The sequence below is a fragment of the Microcebus murinus genome, chromosome 11 (assembly GCF_040939455.1).
Source record: "Microcebus murinus isolate Inina chromosome 11, M.murinus_Inina_mat1.0, whole genome shotgun sequence".
In the NCBI taxonomy this organism is placed as follows: Eukaryota; Metazoa; Chordata; class Mammalia; order Primates; family Cheirogaleidae; genus Microcebus; species Microcebus murinus.
The window spans coordinates 66,582,311-66,600,809 of record NC_134114.1 but is presented as its reverse complement, the minus strand read 5'-3'; the positions used below and the strand labels follow the sequence as shown (position 1 = coordinate 66,600,809).

General features: G+C 33.1%; 1 protein-coding gene across 3 annotated transcripts in view; it reads right to left on the bottom strand.

Moving 5' to 3' along the window:
- ADGRV1 (adhesion G protein-coupled receptor V1) overlaps positions 1-18,499 on the bottom strand; it is a 468,628-nt gene that overhangs the window by 376,153 nt on the left and 73,976 nt on the right. For all 3 annotated transcript variants that reach the window (XM_076008180.1, XM_076008181.1, XM_076008182.1), the window contains 9 exons: positions 17,284-17,493; positions 10,665-10,795; positions 9,978-10,077; positions 9,164-9,343; positions 8,370-8,533; positions 6,018-6,111; positions 3,968-4,046; positions 3,720-3,858; positions 2,926-3,067 (listed from right to left, as the gene is read on the bottom strand). In XM_076008180.1, coding sequence (XP_075864295.1) covers positions 2,926-3,067; positions 3,720-3,858; positions 3,968-4,046; positions 6,018-6,111; positions 8,370-8,533; positions 9,164-9,343; positions 9,978-10,077; positions 10,665-10,795; positions 17,284-17,493 — 1,239 coding nt within the window. The remainder of the gene's footprint in view (positions 1-2,925; positions 3,068-3,719; positions 3,859-3,967; positions 4,047-6,017; positions 6,112-8,369; positions 8,534-9,163; positions 9,344-9,977; positions 10,078-10,664; positions 10,796-17,283; positions 17,494-18,499) is intronic.

Here is an 18,499-nt window from a genome sequence, read left to right as displayed (position 1 = left end):
TTGGGACAGCCCTGAGCTTGGTTCAACGTGGCGCCTGGGAAGGATCCAGCAGCGCTGAGTCTCAATTTCCCACAGCTGTAGCACTCCCTAGCACAACTTCTATCGGCCTTTCTGTCTCACCTCGTTTCTCACCATGTCTCCAGAGACCACCTCTCAAATAAGCTACATCCATCAAACCCTTGTCTTAGAGTTTACTTTGATATAAAAGAAGATCTAAATTAATGGACAGGCACATCATATTTCTACATGGGAAATCTCAATATTATAATGATGTCAAATCCATCCAAATTGATCTGAAATTTCAATTCAACCCAACAGTTTTTTAAGGGAACTCAATTTATTGATTCTCAAGTTTATACGGAATAGACCATTTGAATGAATAAGTGAGGTAATTTAGAGAAAGGAAAAAGCATTTGGCCTAAGAAATACCAAAATATACTTTAAAGTAATGATAAATAAAACAGCATATTATTAGCACATGGATGGGCAAATAGAACAGAACAGAATTCAGTAAAAGACAGATAGATGGATGAAAGGAAGACAGGAAGGAAGAAAAGAGGGAGGAAGGAAGGGAAGGGAGGAAAGGAGACCAGCAAAGGGGCAAGGAAAGAAGGAAAGATAGAAATTTCACATTGAAAATTAATGGCTAATGGATGTCCCATTCTCTAAATGAGATTAGGATATTGTCATCTATATAACATTAGGATATTGATTTATACATTTTAGGAGAAAAATGAAATTGTATCCTTGCCTCACACACTACCAATGAATAAATTCCTTGTATATTAAATAATTAAATGTAAATCAAAACTATGAAAATATTAGAAAAATATACTAAAATATTTTATAGCATCTTGGTGAAAAAGACCTAAATAACTATAATTTTAAAACATATTAAAATACTTTGTATTTTAAATTTAAAATATTTATAATAATAATATACTATAATAAACTTAAAAGATAAATTATAGATGAGGATAAATATCTGCAATACATTTAAGAAGAAAGGATTGAATGCAGAATATATGAATATTCCTACAAACCAATAAAAGCACATACCACAGGAAAGTGCATAAGATATATAAAAAAACAGAATCACACAAAGTAAAAAACAACTAACCAGTATCAAACTCACTAATAAACAGAAAAATGAACAAAAAAATGCACAATAATGTACAATATAACCACATAGTTTTCATTCATTAGAATTGATATTAAAAATGTTAAAGACTCAAGAAATTGCTGGTGAGGATGTGGAAAAACAACAAATGCATATGCACACTTTGGGGGTGCAGGTAATATGGAAGGCAGTTGGTGTGATGTCCTTTCCACTCAACACCTACTGTACTCAACAGATAATCTTAATTACCCACATATACAAAGCTTTATATAGAAGGATATTTAGTGAAACATTTTGAAAGTTTGGAAGTCATCTTAAGGTCAATCAATGAGGCACAAGAAATTACTCCCATCAAGGTGCATATTGATCTGAGGAATTTTTTAATTTTTAAAAATAGAAAATTACAAAATAAACATGACAACCCAATAATACATTCCTTCCTCCTACTCATGGTTGTGAGCAGTAACCCACATAATTCCAATCAGATTTATATCAGGACCTTTTGAGAATGCTTGAATTTGAACACTCTCTCTTTCCTATTAAGTGGAATGCAGAAGAATGATCCTGATTACTATCTTGTGACAACGAGTAACATTAGCCTTGTGATGAAACCAATATTCCAAAGGCAAAGAGAAAAGACAGGAAGCCAGAGGGTCAGTGGTAGCAGTAAGTCCTGGTCCCTCCTCATCTAAAGCCATATGTCTCTGGACTCTCAGATTAAATGAATCAATAAGTTATCTTTGTTTAGATATGCTTGAATTGGGTTTTCTCTCATTAATACATAGATGACTTTTTTGATCACTCTTCCTATTTCATGAAATATACATAGATGATTTTTAACCAACACATAGTATCTATTCCTGCAACTTTTTACACACAATACACCATGCTTTACAAGCAAATGATTTTATCTCAAATGTACACTCTTTAAATTTGAAATAATGGCAACAGACTTTCAAAAAAAGTTTTCTGGAGACTTAAAAATACCAATTTGTTTTGTTAATATAGTGATAAAAGTAAAATCAGTCCTTGGGTTACTCAAAATTCTTTCACATTTTCACTACAAATCACATATTTCCATAAAGTCCAATAATTTAAGAATACATATGTTAATTTCATTAAAAATCCCAAAGAACATTCAACCACTAGCTCAAATAAGAGTTTGAAGAGTCAGTAAACACTCAGTCCTTGAAATCTACTTGGCTTATCTATCATGAGAAGGAAATGAAGTGACTTTTTAAGAGCACTTTCAACTCTAAAGTTCTGTATGTTCCTGAGGTTTTCTCCTTTCTCTCTTTCTTCCCTTCTCTAAACAGTCAGCAGGTAATGAAACAGGGCGACTTATAGTAACAATATCAAACTGTTCCAACCAAAGAATTATGGCTCCCATAATTTGTCTGAGGTACATCTGAACTCCATGCGGAAATACTACAGCAGTTAGATGACACTAAGAGAGCTACCTTTGTCACCCCTTCTTTTGCCAAGGAGGAACCCAGAGAGTAACTCAAATTACAAAGAAAAGACATCTACAAATTAAATAAATCTACAATAACTGAGGAAATTATTTAATTTATCTTTAGTACCAACCTACTGTTTTTGTTTTTTACATACAGACACATACACTAATACACACAGGCTAGAGGCACTGTTACTCTGATACACAAATTCTGAAATGCTTTAATGTAAAATATTTTTCATTCAAATCACAGAAAACCATCAAGATGCTCTAATCCCTTTACATTGGCCCCATATTAGAGAAACCAGCATGAGGAAGAGGAGACTGTGTATGAAAAATTGCCAATTACCTATTGTATTTTCGCCTAGCTCTAGTCCAGGGGAAGGATTTGTTAAAATCAGCTGAAATTTTTCATCTCCTTCTGGAATGCCATCATCAAGAATCATGATGTCAACATTTTTATGCTTTTCTCCATCAGCAAAATGAAGAATCTGGTCAAAAAGGTAAAAGTAGACAGTATTATATTTCAATAACTGTGAGTTTTATAGAACTCACTGTTTGGAAAGAAATGCAATATAGTTATGAATGTGAAAAATAAGTTTCTTTACAGGAAATTTTCCTCTTTACTTTTTGCATAATATCTTTTTCTTTAAATTAGCAATATTAAGTTTAAAAAGTAAAAGTTATTAGGAAAAGAAGAAAGTAAACATTTGGTGAAGGAATAAAAGGCACAAAGAGAGAAAGTAAAAAGTATTTTAAAACACTAAAGGTGTTACTGCAAGTTAAAACAAAGAGTTAGAATTTTCAAGAAGCATAAGAAACACTCTGAGAAGGACCTCTAATGATAAAAATTCTATAACACAATAGCTTGTGTTCTCTAATATCAAATATTGAAACAAAATAGTTAATGAATAAAGAATAATCTTTAGAATAGTACTAAAAATTCACTTTATATTATTTACTAAAGTAGTGAAGGGAACTATTTCATCATGTAGAAATCTGCTCTAATTCACTATAAAATATATAAGAGTTTATTAAGATTAATTTCTGTATACAGGACCCAAATCACTGTAATTCTCAATAAATAAATAATGACTAAGGATTAATTTGCAAAAGTCATCTGTGATAGAGTTCGAGACCCACCATTGGGGTAAAGATGTAATCCAGCCCCATTTGTGCTTCCAGATTCTGAGCATACACAAACAAGGAAACATGGCCAAGAGCCTGTCTGCTCCTCTGGGCTACCAATGTTAAACTTCCGTGAGATTCATTTACTTCAAACCTATAATAAAGTAAAAGGAATACATTCATTTTTCCCTTATAAGCTTTTATTTGGTGGATAGTAAAGAATCCAAAACTCAGAAAGGGCTCTCGCACAGCCTTGGCCTCACCTGCTATGCTGCCATTCAATGACACCTCTAGCGCCATCGTTGGCATCAATAATAATTTGCGCAGTCAAGCCTTCCGCATCTGCAAAAACATAAAAACATACTTTAAAATAAATATAAATGATTAAAAAGCAGCTTTTAATATAAAATTTAAAGGCAGTCCTTTCAAGATTATATAATTCCTAATGTATAGGTATTGTCAACATTACTCAAAAGTTGGTTAAGAAAGTAAAGACACAAATGCTTGTAACATCTGAATAAGGACACTGTTTGCTGACAAGAGTCACTGATTAACAGAAACTTAATCAACAGAGTACAGCATGAAATAACAAGCAACTGAGGTTATGGTTTTGCTTCTATTATTTTAATCAATTAAAATATATTTGGGATCGCTATTCTACAACATCACCATTTCTGGAGGAAAGTAAAATGGAGACAACTGGAAAGAGTAGAAAGAGCAAGAAAAGAGGAAAAAGAAATGGGAGGAGAAAGTTAGAGAGTAGTGCAGAGGAAATACTGGTGTAAAAAGAGACATGGAAAGAGACAGGGATAAGAAGAGATGCTAAGACAAGTAGGAAAATGGGGAAAAGGTTTGGTGAAATAAAGGGAGATTAATATTGAAGTAAACATATCCCTTTTTATTTTGTATTTTGAGCACCAAGTTCAGTATGTTACCAATACCTCCTATTCAGTCTTGAAATATTAACTAACTCTGTTACTGCTTTGTGTGTTTGTTTTAGTGCTTTATCTTTTAAATTTCAGAGATCTAAGAAACTTAGGACAGCTTCCTGGGTGGAAAAAAGGGAAAGGGAGAATATAATTGTCTCTAGAGTGAAAAGAACAACACTGTCCAGGAAAACAATATAAAATCAGAGTTTGTGCCCATCAGACTAAAGGCTAAAAAGCAGAGATTCTAAAATCAAACCATGCCATTGAAGCCAGTTCTACCACATCCTAACTGTGTGATTTTGAGGCATGTTACTTAGCTTTTCTTAGCCTCAGCTACCACATCTATAAAATGGTAAGATCTAAGTTGATAGTACTCACATACAAAGCATTTGAAACAGGGGCATTAGAAAGCCTCACACAAAACTCAACTATTCAAATTACCTCTAATGTGAATATGAAAGAAATATGAAGTATTTGGTTAGTTTTCTTAGCATGAACAACAATTATCCTGTGATTATACTTGATGTAAGCAGCCTAGCCATTAGAATCATCTGCGTCTTTTGCAAAAGAAATGATACTTTTCAAACAATAATATGTCAGAAACTGATGATTTCCTTTCAGTATTTTCAAAGTTGTCACATTGAGCCTCAGAAGTGAATGAGGAATGACTGCTCCTCAGGCCACTGTTCTTGGTCAAGCTTCTCCTCCTTTAACTCAGATTAATTCCCCCCTCTCAAGCACACTTTGCAACCAACTCACCACCACCCTCTATTGAGCTATGGCACCTACAAGCTTCAGACAAAATTTCCCATCAATAAATACCTAAATCGCATACAGGAGTTTGTGTTTAAACGTAGGAATACATCTTTTTAAAGGAATCTATGTAAATTTGTACCAAGGTTCAAGTTTTACCTTTTAGTCTGTAATGAATTAACTGAGTCTTTTCTAAAGGCATGAAAAGAAAAAGATAAAAGGTCAAAAAAGAAGCATAGAACACAACAAACAAAGGAACAAACTAAAAGAAAATAAAATCATCTGATAGTTTAGAGACCTAATGAAAATAGCTAATATTAAAAGAAAATAAAAGGAATATGTCTACCAAAGAACAAAATCTATTTTGAGGATACAAATTTGGTTATAAAATAGTTGTAAAATTTAAAGAGCATCACACAATAATTTTTAGTGTCTTTATACTGTCTAATGTAAAAATTGCAATATGCGATAGTCTCTAAATAAAAATAAATATAAAAGCCCATCATATTTTGACAAACCACCGAGATTAACAAACATCAAAATAATCACTTTTGGTTAAAAAATGAAGTTCCTTTACTTAATTTGAAGTGAATAGAAAGAAAGAAAGAAACAAACAAAAAACCCATCATACCTAGTCTGGGAGGAAAGGAAGTTAAAGGAGCCATGATAAGTTCAACATAAGTTAAATTCACCAGAAAATATTCTTCCAGCTCTGGTATATTATCCTGCAAAATTTATACCAATTAAATTCCTTTAATTATGCTCTCAAAGTAATTACCTCTTCATAAACTGTTTTTTAAATTATCTCATAAGTTTATACATTTAAACAGTAGACAAAAATAAAATACAAAAATGCAACCATAAAATAGAAAAGATTTAACTTAGGAAAAGTAAACATAAAAGTATTGAACTTATACCTGATTATGTAGAAAGCTATTAGGTTGAACCATATGAAATCACTTAAATATTATATATAACATTTTAATCTAGACTTACATAATATGTCAATCAATTATATAAATATATAAACCTAATTATTTTAAATATAACATGAGCAAAAGATTTTAAATTACTGTTAGAATGAGGAATAGAATGATACCATGAATAAAAAAGGAGGGTGATTTAGAGTCAAAGAGACCTAGTACCAAATTTCTGTAATTTTAGGTGAGTTACTTAAATTTTAGGACTTCAAGTCTACTATCTGTATAATGGGAAAAATAATAGCTACTTTGGGGGGAGCATTGTAATAATGATTAATAATAATGTGTGTAGATTGCCTGGCCTAGAGAGAATGCTTTAATAATGATAACAATTATTATTAATTACTAGTCCACATAATAGCAATGAAAACAAGGTAGGTGCCCGGGGGGTTAGCAAAACCCATGCGAAACTCATGTTAGGCATTACCAGCTACCCACCAATATTTACATAGAAACCCAATGTGTGTGCACATATATATACACATATATGATATCAGCACATACCCACCAACACATGCTTTTCTCTTCATTTTATTTAATGGAGATATGTTTCCAGTGAAAAAATAAAGTGAAGATCATGGTCTCTAGACTATCTTATGTAATATATGGACCAATGTGAGTTACAGAACAGTGATACAGAAGGACTACCTCCACCTACTCCTCTGTCCTCCACCCCATTCAACAACTCTCTCCTTACCACTCCCCAGGGTGGCTTACTTCTGTATGTATAGGCCTGCAGTCCGTTAATCTAGTGCTATTCAGAAAGGATTGCAAAGTGCTAGGGAGAAAGAAAGGTGGAACTGAACACCCCTTATTCAAAAAATTAGATTCTGTAATGAATAGAAGGGTGACTTTATATTTTTTGCTTTAGAAACTACCATAGCTAAGGAATCAATCCATTTATTTATATTCAGTCACATTAATAGATTATACATTTGAAAGATGACTTACCTACAAGTTTAAATCTTGCATTATATGCCACACACTGACATAATATTACCTTTTATTTTATGGCTTTTGAGGTCTCATAATATTATATTAGGTCACAGTGCCATGGTAATCAACAAAATAAGAGTTATTGAATTCAGATGGTAGATGGCTTACACTACTTCTAATTTTGTAATAGCAAAAGCCTCCAGGAGAATACAAACATTTTAAAAGTAAACTCCCAAAATGCATAGTAATTGAAAAATATTTTTTTCAAATTCAATACTCATTCTCTCTTTCACTTTCCCTATTCCCATCCCCACATACCATTTCCTACCCCCTGCATATGTATGATTTTTATAAACCTCTTGGAAATGTATTTAGGTAGCTGAAACACTAAGTCCCAAAACAGCACAAGATTCCACAATATGAAAAATTATTTAAAATGAGATTTGAGCCACCAATGATCACTTTAAGTTTAACCATAATCACATTTTATGCCATCAGTTTCCAGTGAGTTTCCCCATTATCTCTAATTACCAGTACTACTAACAAAGATTCTGACCTACATGGATTTGCTGGTCCAATGAATCCTTTGGAGAAATCAAAACACTCCTTTGAAATCTCTTAGGCCAATGCCATCTTAAAAGGGACTGTCCTAAAGAAATTCTCTTTATCACAAGATATCTCTATAATAAAATACACAACAGCAGGCCAGTCTATCTAAATAGGAACAGAAAACCATCTGAGACTTAAAAAATAATAACAAAAAGAATAAGTAAGCTGATTTAAAGTTATCAGCAGGGGGAACCAATCAGAAATGAATTCACTCAATTTCTGGGCATTATAGTTACAGACTATCCAAACCTTACATTAGAGGAAGAGTAATATTTTTTTACAAATAGAACCACCAGGTACATTTAGTCTTCACGAAGCTTGGTGTCTTAAAATACAATGTTATTAGAAGTCTCTCACTAAATGTTATTACTTCTATGTTATAGACAGAATATTCTTCCTATTTCTGTGTGGTCACCTCAGGTTTAATACATAACAGGAAAATAGCATAAGAGTTTTACCTCAAGTATAGTGATGTTGATGGCAGCCGCTGTTTCCCCTTCTTCTAAAATGAGAAAGCCAATGACAGGGACAAAATCAACTTCTGGCTCTGCTAGGTTTCCTTCTGTTTGGTTCTTCAGACTTAACATTCCAGGAACCGTGGCATATGTGACATTGATAGCTCCTAATTAAGTTGGTCGCAAAAAGATTTTATAATTATTTAAACTTTTGCCTAATTGTGAACTTTTTGCCTTTTCTAAAAGCACCTTCAGTAGCTAGTGTTTTGGCCCCAATTCCTCACCCCTTCCCATATCCATGATCTTCACAACGTGATGACTCACTGATGTCCCAATGTGGGAAAAGAATACTTCCCTGCCTCTGGACTTTGAATTTGGCTGTATAACTTGTTTGGGCCAATAGAATAAGGTAAAAGTGATGATGTGCTAGTTCTAAGCCTAGACCTCAGGGGGCCTGTTTCGGCTTGTTCTCTTGTGACTACTGTTCTAGCAGAAGAATAACAGACCTATGGAGCAGAGACACCACTGCCAAGCCCAGCCTACGGTAGCGGACCCACAACCAGCCTGTTGTGGGTATACATACTGCTGAGATTTTATGATTGTTAGTTACACGGCATTTCTGTGAAAACAGATACTTTTAAAAATATTTTCAAAAATAAAAGTTGTTAAAGTTTTGTCCTAAATTAAGAAATTACTCATTTTCTCTTATCCCTGATTTATTTTAGCAACTGTTATCCACACAGGGTGAATATTAAAACACTTTCGCCTGGTAACCTCATTCATAGAGTAACACAAACCTAGAGATCCAAATTCTCTGTTGATGAAAAGCTGAATTGTTACATTAGCCTCTTGTAGTAGAACAAATCTTGATGAAAGAGCAAAATTTAAAACTCCATGTGGTTCATCACTGGCTTCCACTGTCAGGACAGCTGCGTATCCTTGAGCATCAAGCAGAGCGATTCCTGCCGGCGGAACTCCTAAAAACGTCAGGGACCAGCCACATCGAGACATTTAACAGTGATTTGGTATTAGCTTTTAAATACTTAAAATATAACCCCACTCCCTGAAACATGTTAAAGTAACCAAAAATTGTTCCATTTCGTTCACTTCATTAAGGGAGATTTTCAGGTAAACAGAACCCACATTTAATTTTTCTTCCAAACAGAAAATCATGAAATTTTTCACTTCCTATATTGTCATTATTGGCTATATTGGTTATCTGAATTACAGAAATTGAGTAAAAATTGAGGTATCTAGATAATTTGCTCCAAAAGGACTAAATTTAAATTGTCCATATAATTGGTCCAAAATCCAAATGGATCTGTCTGTTTAAAATTAACTTCAAAAAAATCCTACCTTTAGAAATGTATTTTACTCTATAAGTAACTATTTTGCAAAACTTTCCAAAGATTTTTCTTGATTCCATAAAGATTAAGTATTCCCAACTGTGCTAATATTTTTTGGATCTAATATGTCTATGGGACAGATAATATTTAAAGTAATATTTCAAAATTAGTATGTATCTAATTATTAAATTCAGAGATAGCAATTATTGCTTCTTTCTTTCTGAAAATAATGTACAAAAGAAATTGAAATTGAATTCTAAATTACCTTGTGTCATGATATCATACAGAATGACTTGGTATACTTCTTTCTCCTCAGGAATGTTGTCATCCAACAAATGCACGAATATTGTTTTATTCAATGACCCCTATGTCAAACAGAAAGAAATTCATCCCTCTACTGTTGTTACTGAACACAAACTATCTCCTGCTTTTATTGGCCTTATAAATCGTGCACCCAAACATATTTTCATTTAAACAAAGAGTTCTGTGGCTTAAAATAATAAATAAAAACCATGGAATTCATGGGAACCCAGGCTTAAAGGAGATAAGGGCTAATTGTGGAAGATTCTGAATGCTGAGCTAATGAATGTAAATCTTATTCAATAAGCAATGTAGTGCTATTGAAAATCACAGACAGAGCAAAACGTTGGAGAGATTTCTACAACAGTGGTGAATAGGACAAACCGGAGCAGGGAAAAGAAGGCCAATGTTGCAGTGACAGCAGTTATTAGAAAACCAACGTAATAAGGGCTTGGCATAATACTGAGGCAGTGGAAAGGAAGAGACAAAGAATTAAATACATCATCAAAGAAGAATTTATAGCAAAGAGGTGTGGAGAAGAGAGAAAGATAAAAACTACAAGATAGTGGTGCTGATTTTTCTATGCCATTTTCCTCAAAATACACTTTTTTCTCCTAGATATTCACTGTAAAGCTTTTCTTTGTGGTATTACCTCAGGAAAGAAGAGTTGTCCACTAAAGTTAGCAAAATTGAGTTCTAGACTTTGCCCAATAATTTTCCAGTTAACAGTTACATTTCCTCGACCAGGGGGTGTTCTTATCACATAGAATTGCAAAATTTCCCCTGCAAGTAAAATGTACAGATTGATAAATGCTTAATGGAAAATAAACTTAACATTTGAACTCAACAAAACCCAAACCCTAAGCATGCAACTATTACAGCACCTTTTATAAGAACATTATAAAGCTGTTCTGTTTTGAATTTTCTAGAAGTTTTATACATGCTTATTATTTATTAACACAGAGTCCCACTTCTAAATTCTTTCATTTAGTAGAATTTCAGAAAAGTAAATATGTAAAAGTTAACAAAAGCACATGCTAAAATGGGAAACACAAACTTTTATACACTCCAAAACATGCACCAGAACATGAGTGTTCTGTAAATTAAACAAAAGTATAAAGTCCTCATGATCTACTAATAACACAAGTAAATTCTTCCTTCACTTTTCAAAAGGACACAAATTCCTTACACTGATATGCAATGTGATTTTACAGAATGCATGCATAAAAATGCTTGCAAATACCTGAAAATCACATTTCTTTAGATTGTAACTTACATATACCATCAATGAATTTGTTTTATAAAAAGAAATACAAAGGAAAGGTGTCAAATCTGAACATCAACATCTGTAACTTCACCAAAGTTACAGTTATCCTTTCTGGATAATTTAAATATTTCAGAAATTTTTCATCCCTGGCTTTTATCTCCATGTTATACTTCGTAAAATTGAAGAAAATCACGATAGTCATTTCTTTCAAATTGCTAAAAATGGAAAGTAAGCTGCTGGGGAGTATGCTGGTGGCCATGTGGCTTATTGTAAATATGATCCATTCACTAGTTTTAGATGGTGATGAACACAAGTTAAGAAATACCAATGAACTATATCACTGAAAAATTGTGAAAAGATAAACACAGTGATGTTTAAAAAGCTCTAAAAGGACATATCCTTATTCAAACTGTGTAGCATAGACATACAGTTGAAATCCACAAATATTCACATAAAAGTTAAGTCATCCAAATAACTTTTTTCAACATTTTTAAACAAAGAGTAGAAATAAAACAATAAAATATAAACACTCTTTTCAAATATATTTTAAACTACCACTTTTTTTATTTTTGAAAAGAATACACCTAAACAAATATTTTAATAGGAAGTTTTCTTAAATAAAAATATGGACTAAATAATTTAGAGACTATCTTAATTTAAAAACACAAAATAAATATTTCATACTAAATTTAAACACACATAACTTTAATATAATGAATTATTTTGGGAGAGTGGAGAATATAAGATGGCAAAAGCATTAGAAAGATTTTTTAAATACATTTTCAAGTGTTTCAATACAAAAATCACTAGTCTCCATTACATTAGTAGTCCATGTCTTTGACTTATTTTTTAAAACATAGGAACTGCTAGATAGACTGTCCAAAAATTATGATATATACAATCTGCCATAACTGCTCACAAACCATTTAAAATTTATATACCTGAAAAACTCATATGAATAAAATATAGACAAAACTATAAAATCCCAGAGTCTATCTATTGTACAACATACAGAATTGCTTATAAAGCCAGTCCATACTACTGATAAACAAGAGTTTATTGCTGAAAAGCATAGAGAGATCTATGAAGTCATTAAGCTGTTTCACCTACACTGTTATCTGATGACACAAATGAAAAGGTTTAGCATGGTTTTCAAATGTTTTAAAATCACAAAACCTGGTAATAGTTCAAAAAGAAAATTCTGGAAGTTTGATCAGGTGCTAAAAGTGCAAAGAGAACACAAATAGCAAAAAAACAAAATGTAGGTAAATAAAGATCCATGTTGAAGGAGATCCTATAGTCATAATAGAAGCAAGTTTGAACATAAAGACTTTTTACTTATATGGTAAAAACAAAAATGGAATAATAGGGAGAGAAAAAAGTAAAACCTTCTAACAAACTTACTACACGTAAAAATACTCAGAGTCTAATGCTACTCAATTAATATCACCTCTGAAAGTTTAACAAGTTACCATGGAAGTAACCTGCAAGAATGTCTTGCAAAAAATATAATCTGAAGCACAATAAACACACACACACAGAGAAGCACACATAAATAAAAGGTAAACAAAATATTTGTTAAACAGACTATCTTTTAAGTTTATTACAAATTTATTATGTCAACAGCAAATAGTGTGAAAATTTTTCTAAGCAATTGTCAAAATGGAAATACTGGTTCTGCCCCTTTACAGCAGACACTCCCACGAGGCAGGTCCATTTAAAATGCCTCCTGGAAAAAATGACTGGCTAAACCGGAAAGCTACCTTATACCAGGGTGCGGAATCAAAGAGAACAGTCATAGGAAAAGGAAAAAAATTAGAAGCAAGTGCTTAGTCTTTTAAATCTAAGGGAAAGGACAGAAGAAAGTCTTAGAGTATGTTCTAATTTTCAGATGACATTTGACTAGGTAGTAAACTGCCTTGTAGTTTTTGCCCAGGATGAAAGACCTCACCTGCCAAAGTGTCTAACTGCATTACTGGAAAATTATATTAATATAAAATCCACACAGTCCAACAAAAGTTGGTGACACATTTTTCACTCTAAACCAGATCAATCATATGATATCCAGGCCTGTTTAATCACTCTAAGTGCCTTATCCATTTATTCCCCAAACCAGAATTTTTTTACAAAGATGAACAGTTACAGATACCAACTACAATGTGTATAAAGATAATGTAAAACCAAAATACAGAATAAATATGTTATTTTAATAAACACTTGTATACATGTCATACATATACTATCCAAATGTATGGCTTCCTATAATAACAAAAATAAAATGGGTTAAAAACTATTATAGGAATATGAAAAATGTGAAGCACAGACTGCCAATACAAACAGTTAAGAAAAGAGTGGAGTGTTTCTAACATAGCAGTTCTATGTATTTTTTTTTTTAAATCGCATTTCTTGTTCAAATCTTTGTGTAGAAAAGATTCATACTGTCTCTAAGAAAAAGAAAAACTGCGAATCCATTGAACATGACATGATGATTATGATGCTGCTGAGTTGGGTGACTGAGTGAAACATCGAGCACAGATTTATAAAAAGCACATTTATACCCAATGTGCAGCCACAGTAAAACCCATTGTCCCATATTTCTAAATTCTGTCCATTACATTTGAAAGAAAGTAATATTTACCACTGGGCATCTCTCCAATTACATTAGGACAAAATGTAGAAATCGGATTCTACAGAATTCAATACATTGTTAAAGACTAAGGCAATTCCTCCCCATGAATCAAAAATGCATTCTAGATCCAGAAGTTCAGCATAGTCCACGTTTTAAATCTAATCACATAAATGAAACTCCAACATTAGGGCAAAAGCAACGTTAACACTGTTAGAAGCCCACATGGCGTGATTACTTTTATCCCATTTGTTTAGCAGTTATCTTTGAAGAATCACCATGAAGTTTTCACTAATTCACTTTGGTAAACTCATCATGATACATATTTCTGTATGTAATTTTCATGGTACTATAAAAAATACACAAAATACTGAATTCTTGAGGTTCAATATATTTTTGAAAAAGAAAATTAATTTAGACTCTAGGAAAAGGCTTAGGAATAAAGGAAAAGAAAAGTAAGTAAAAAGTAGAAATTCCTCCAATTTTTATCTAGAAAAATATAAAAAAAAAATCTAGGGAAGATTTATGCTAGCAATAAAATCAATTTGGTGTTTTATTTCCTGTAACAAATTGATGCTCATAGATTGATATGCTAAAGCAGATTTTTAACCAATAACACACTTGGAACATTTGATTTAATTACTAATCCTTTTTCCTCTTTGCATCTCCTGTAGATAGATATTCAAGCTATTGGAAATTGAAGAGGCCATAATGTGGTTTTCAGGTGAAGTTGTACCAGGGCAAAGAGAAAGTGGGTACTTGTGTCTGTAGGTTCTCCAAGATGTTGTGGTATTCAGCAGTAGGGCGTTGGTGCCTTCAGAGCCCTCTGATCCACCACTACCACCATCCAAACTCTCATAGGATGCACTCTCATGACACTAGTTACCTTACAGTTAAAATCTCTTTAAATTGATCCTGGACATCCAGATTCTTTTGTATTCTTTTAAAAAAGTTCTATGATATTACTGAAAAGCACATGCCTAGTCTATCTCTAAGTTCCTCCTTAAATCTCATCTAACCTTTCCTGGTCTCTGATCTTATTTATATCGTCCATACCACTAACACTTGGATTATCTTTCTTTTCCATGATTTTCCTTCCTGTATTTCTTCAGCAAAACAAAAACAAATCCAAAATATTTCTCTTTCATCCAATGTTTCTCCTTTCCTTGCTGTCATATCCAATGAGCAGTGCTTCTCAAAATGTTTTTCCATGAAGACCAGGGCTTTTTGTTTGTTTTGTTTTGTTTTGTTTGCCTTAATCCATCATAGACTGGCCTTCTTGTAAAACACAATAAAACAAATAACCAGACAAGTTAAATAGCAAGAAAAAATAAGCATATAGAATAGAAGCCCAGAGATACTGCTTTTGGATATCACAGCAAGGTGAAATTGTTATAAAGGTTTCTAATCTTCCTGTCACAGACCAGTGGCAAACACTTTGTACATGGGCAGCCTCCTGAGGACCACACTCTGAAAAGCAATCCCCGAAAGCCTCTTGGTCCTTTTGTTATCCCTAGATATTTGCTTCCCATTCCTAATTCTCCTTCAAAATTCCTCTACCATTGCTACTGTTTCCTCTGGCCCCGTTGGGACTCTAATCTCACTTGTTGGCCTTGTTGGTATGAGACACAGTGATTACTTGCTTCCGGTAACTGATGAACATGCATTCACTCCTCCATCTCTCCCCACCTCTCTGGCAGAGGCTTCTCTTTCTCCTCTCAGTTCTTCTTCCTTTCCCAGCACCTTAACCTACTGTTCCTAATGGTTTGCTCTCAATAAGCTGCTTTTCCTCTACTGTCCACAAAGATTATATTCATATTCCATATTTCAACGATTATCTATGAAAATCCAATTTCCATCTTTATCCTGAGATAGAGTCAGGTTCTCTCACACAGACATTGCTACTCAAATTCATTATTCTTCCATCTCAAATCACTTCAAATATTTCCCAAAAGTTCCTGTATTGTCAGGTTCTGCAGCAGACACAAGTTTAAGCAGAACAAACTCTCTTCACAATGTGCTCTGGAGCATGGGCTGTGGATTCCACACAGCTGGGTCTAAGCCCCCCCACTGAATAACTGTGTGCTATTTAGTCTCTCTCAAATTCAGTTTCCTATGTGAAAATCTGGTGTATACTATTATACCCACTACATAGGACTGCTGCTAAAATTAAGTGAAACAATGGGTGTGGAGTGTCCGGCACACAGAAAACAGTCCATAAAAGTTGTTATTGCTGTCATTATTATGAAGATTAATTACTCTAGCAGTGACTTTTTATTTGTACTACGTTACAAATAATTTTTCCATAGTTGATGATCTGTCTTTATGTTAGACTTACAGCAATTTGTTAGTCACTTTGACTCATTTACTGCTATGACAACATGCGGTTCTAACCCATTAATAAAAGTAAAGAGTGTTGAAAAATGTCTCAAATATTTGCGCTGATAAGTTAAATAAACTTGCAAGTTGGGAGTTTGATAAGGGGAAAGACAATACACCCTAAAATGCATTCGGTTTCTAGCACAGCTATTAACAGTCTGAGCTAGTCAAGTCTTTTAATCTGTATTTCAGTTTGGTTTTCTCATCTGTAAAATAGAGATCCAAATACATGATCTATATCCTTTTCATTTCTTAACTCTTAAAGGTAAAATTATATTTTTAAATTCCAAGTATAAACTCTGTGGTAAAATATAGGCTATAAATACCTGTTTTCTCTGAAAATAGGCTTATTCAAAGACAGAAAACATTTTTAAGTTTTAAACACATAAAAATTAGCCTATATATTGCAAAACTCTACATATGATGTGAAATATAAAGTAGAGATTCAATTTTTAACAAACTGATATTTTATAAGATTTTCTAGTTTGGCACTTCATTCATAAAATATACAAACAAAATATAAAATCCAGGTTTAAATATTCATTGATTATAAGCTATTGTTTGTTTTTAATTGGGTGCCAGTGCTTCACTATTTAATATCAACAGCTAAAACTGAGCACATTCTACACTTGCCAGGAACTATGCACTTTACATTTATTAGATCACTTAATCCTCACAAAGGAATCTATGAAGTAAGTAATATTTTTCTGTCATGTAACAGACGAGAAAGCAGAGCATCTCAGGTCTGACTACCTTCCTTAAAAATCACACCAGTGGGGAGTGGCAAGCTAGAATATATTATCAGTCTACACAGCTCCTAAATCTAGTTACACAGTTAACTGTATAGTCCAGTCCTCTCCCAAAGAAGGTCTAAGCAGATTAATACATAGCTCAGCAAAACAATGAAAGAAAAAAAAAGTCAGAAGCTTTAAAAGACTAGACAAAAAATGACATCCACGGAAAAGAGAATGAATATGCTCAACAAAAAACGGAACCTACCTTCATGACCTATGACAGACCTGGAAGCTGTCTGAAAGCTAACAATTCCTGCCACATTGTCATTGGCCAAAATGTTCACTCTAACAGTGTCAGAGCTGGGCAAAATTCTGCTTCCACCTTCGGTGTACACCAAACTAACTATGATGCTTTCATCATCCTCTGGTTCAAAATCATCCAAGATGGTTAAAATGGCTGTCTTTTTGGTTTCACCTATAGAAAATCAATGGAATAAGAAAAGGTAACAAAATCATCAACGTAGAGAACTCAGAAAGGCTCAAAATAACTTATATTTTAAAAGCTAAATAAAAATATGTGAGTGAATTGTAACAGTTCCATATTGTGAGCAATATTAGTACCACTGTAAGCAAATTTTGTATATCCATCTATATACCCTTTCATATACAAAACACTATAAAATTTCATAAATATAGACTGATTGTGGGGAATGATTTTTGAATTATAGAAAAGTTAAAGAGTAGAATTATTTCAAAGATTCATAACTTTATTTCTTGGTCTTTAGCCAACAACAATGACTTAGCGAGGCAAAGAGCTTTGGGAGAGCATCTTCTGTTTAGAAATAGCACTGTTAGTAGAATGTAGTCTCATGCTCTGGCATTACCATGAATAAACTAAATCAATTATTCAACCCAGAAAAACAAGAATACTTAGGGAATGGTGGTCAAAATAAGGAATAGTAAAATTCTGAGCCAAAGAACTAGCCTGAATGAAATGAATCTTGGGTACCTAGATGAGATGATGGCATCAAGTATCAGTTTACAGGATATAATGCAATGAACGAAGGAGGCAAAAAAAGGAATTTGAAGGGATGAGTGGCAGCCACAAGAGCCAAGCAATCTACTTTGCAATTTGATCTAGGACCCCACTAGTACATAGGGCACCACAAAATGTCCCTAAACCCAATACTATTTCTGCTTGTTCAGTATATGGTGTCTCCTATTTAATTTCTCCCTACTTTCAGGAAAGAGGATGAAATGGTGAGAAAAGAAAAGGAAGGAAATTAAATGCATATTCTCTCTTTCATGACCCTGGTACATTTTGCTCAATACAGTAGTGTCAAGATTGCCTCAAGAGAGTATGCATTATCTAAGAATCTTGGTGAGCTATAAAATAGTCCATTTGTGTGATGCTAAAATTACAATTCATGGTAATAATCTATATAACGCTATTACTTTATATGATAACTTTCTTTGTAGTT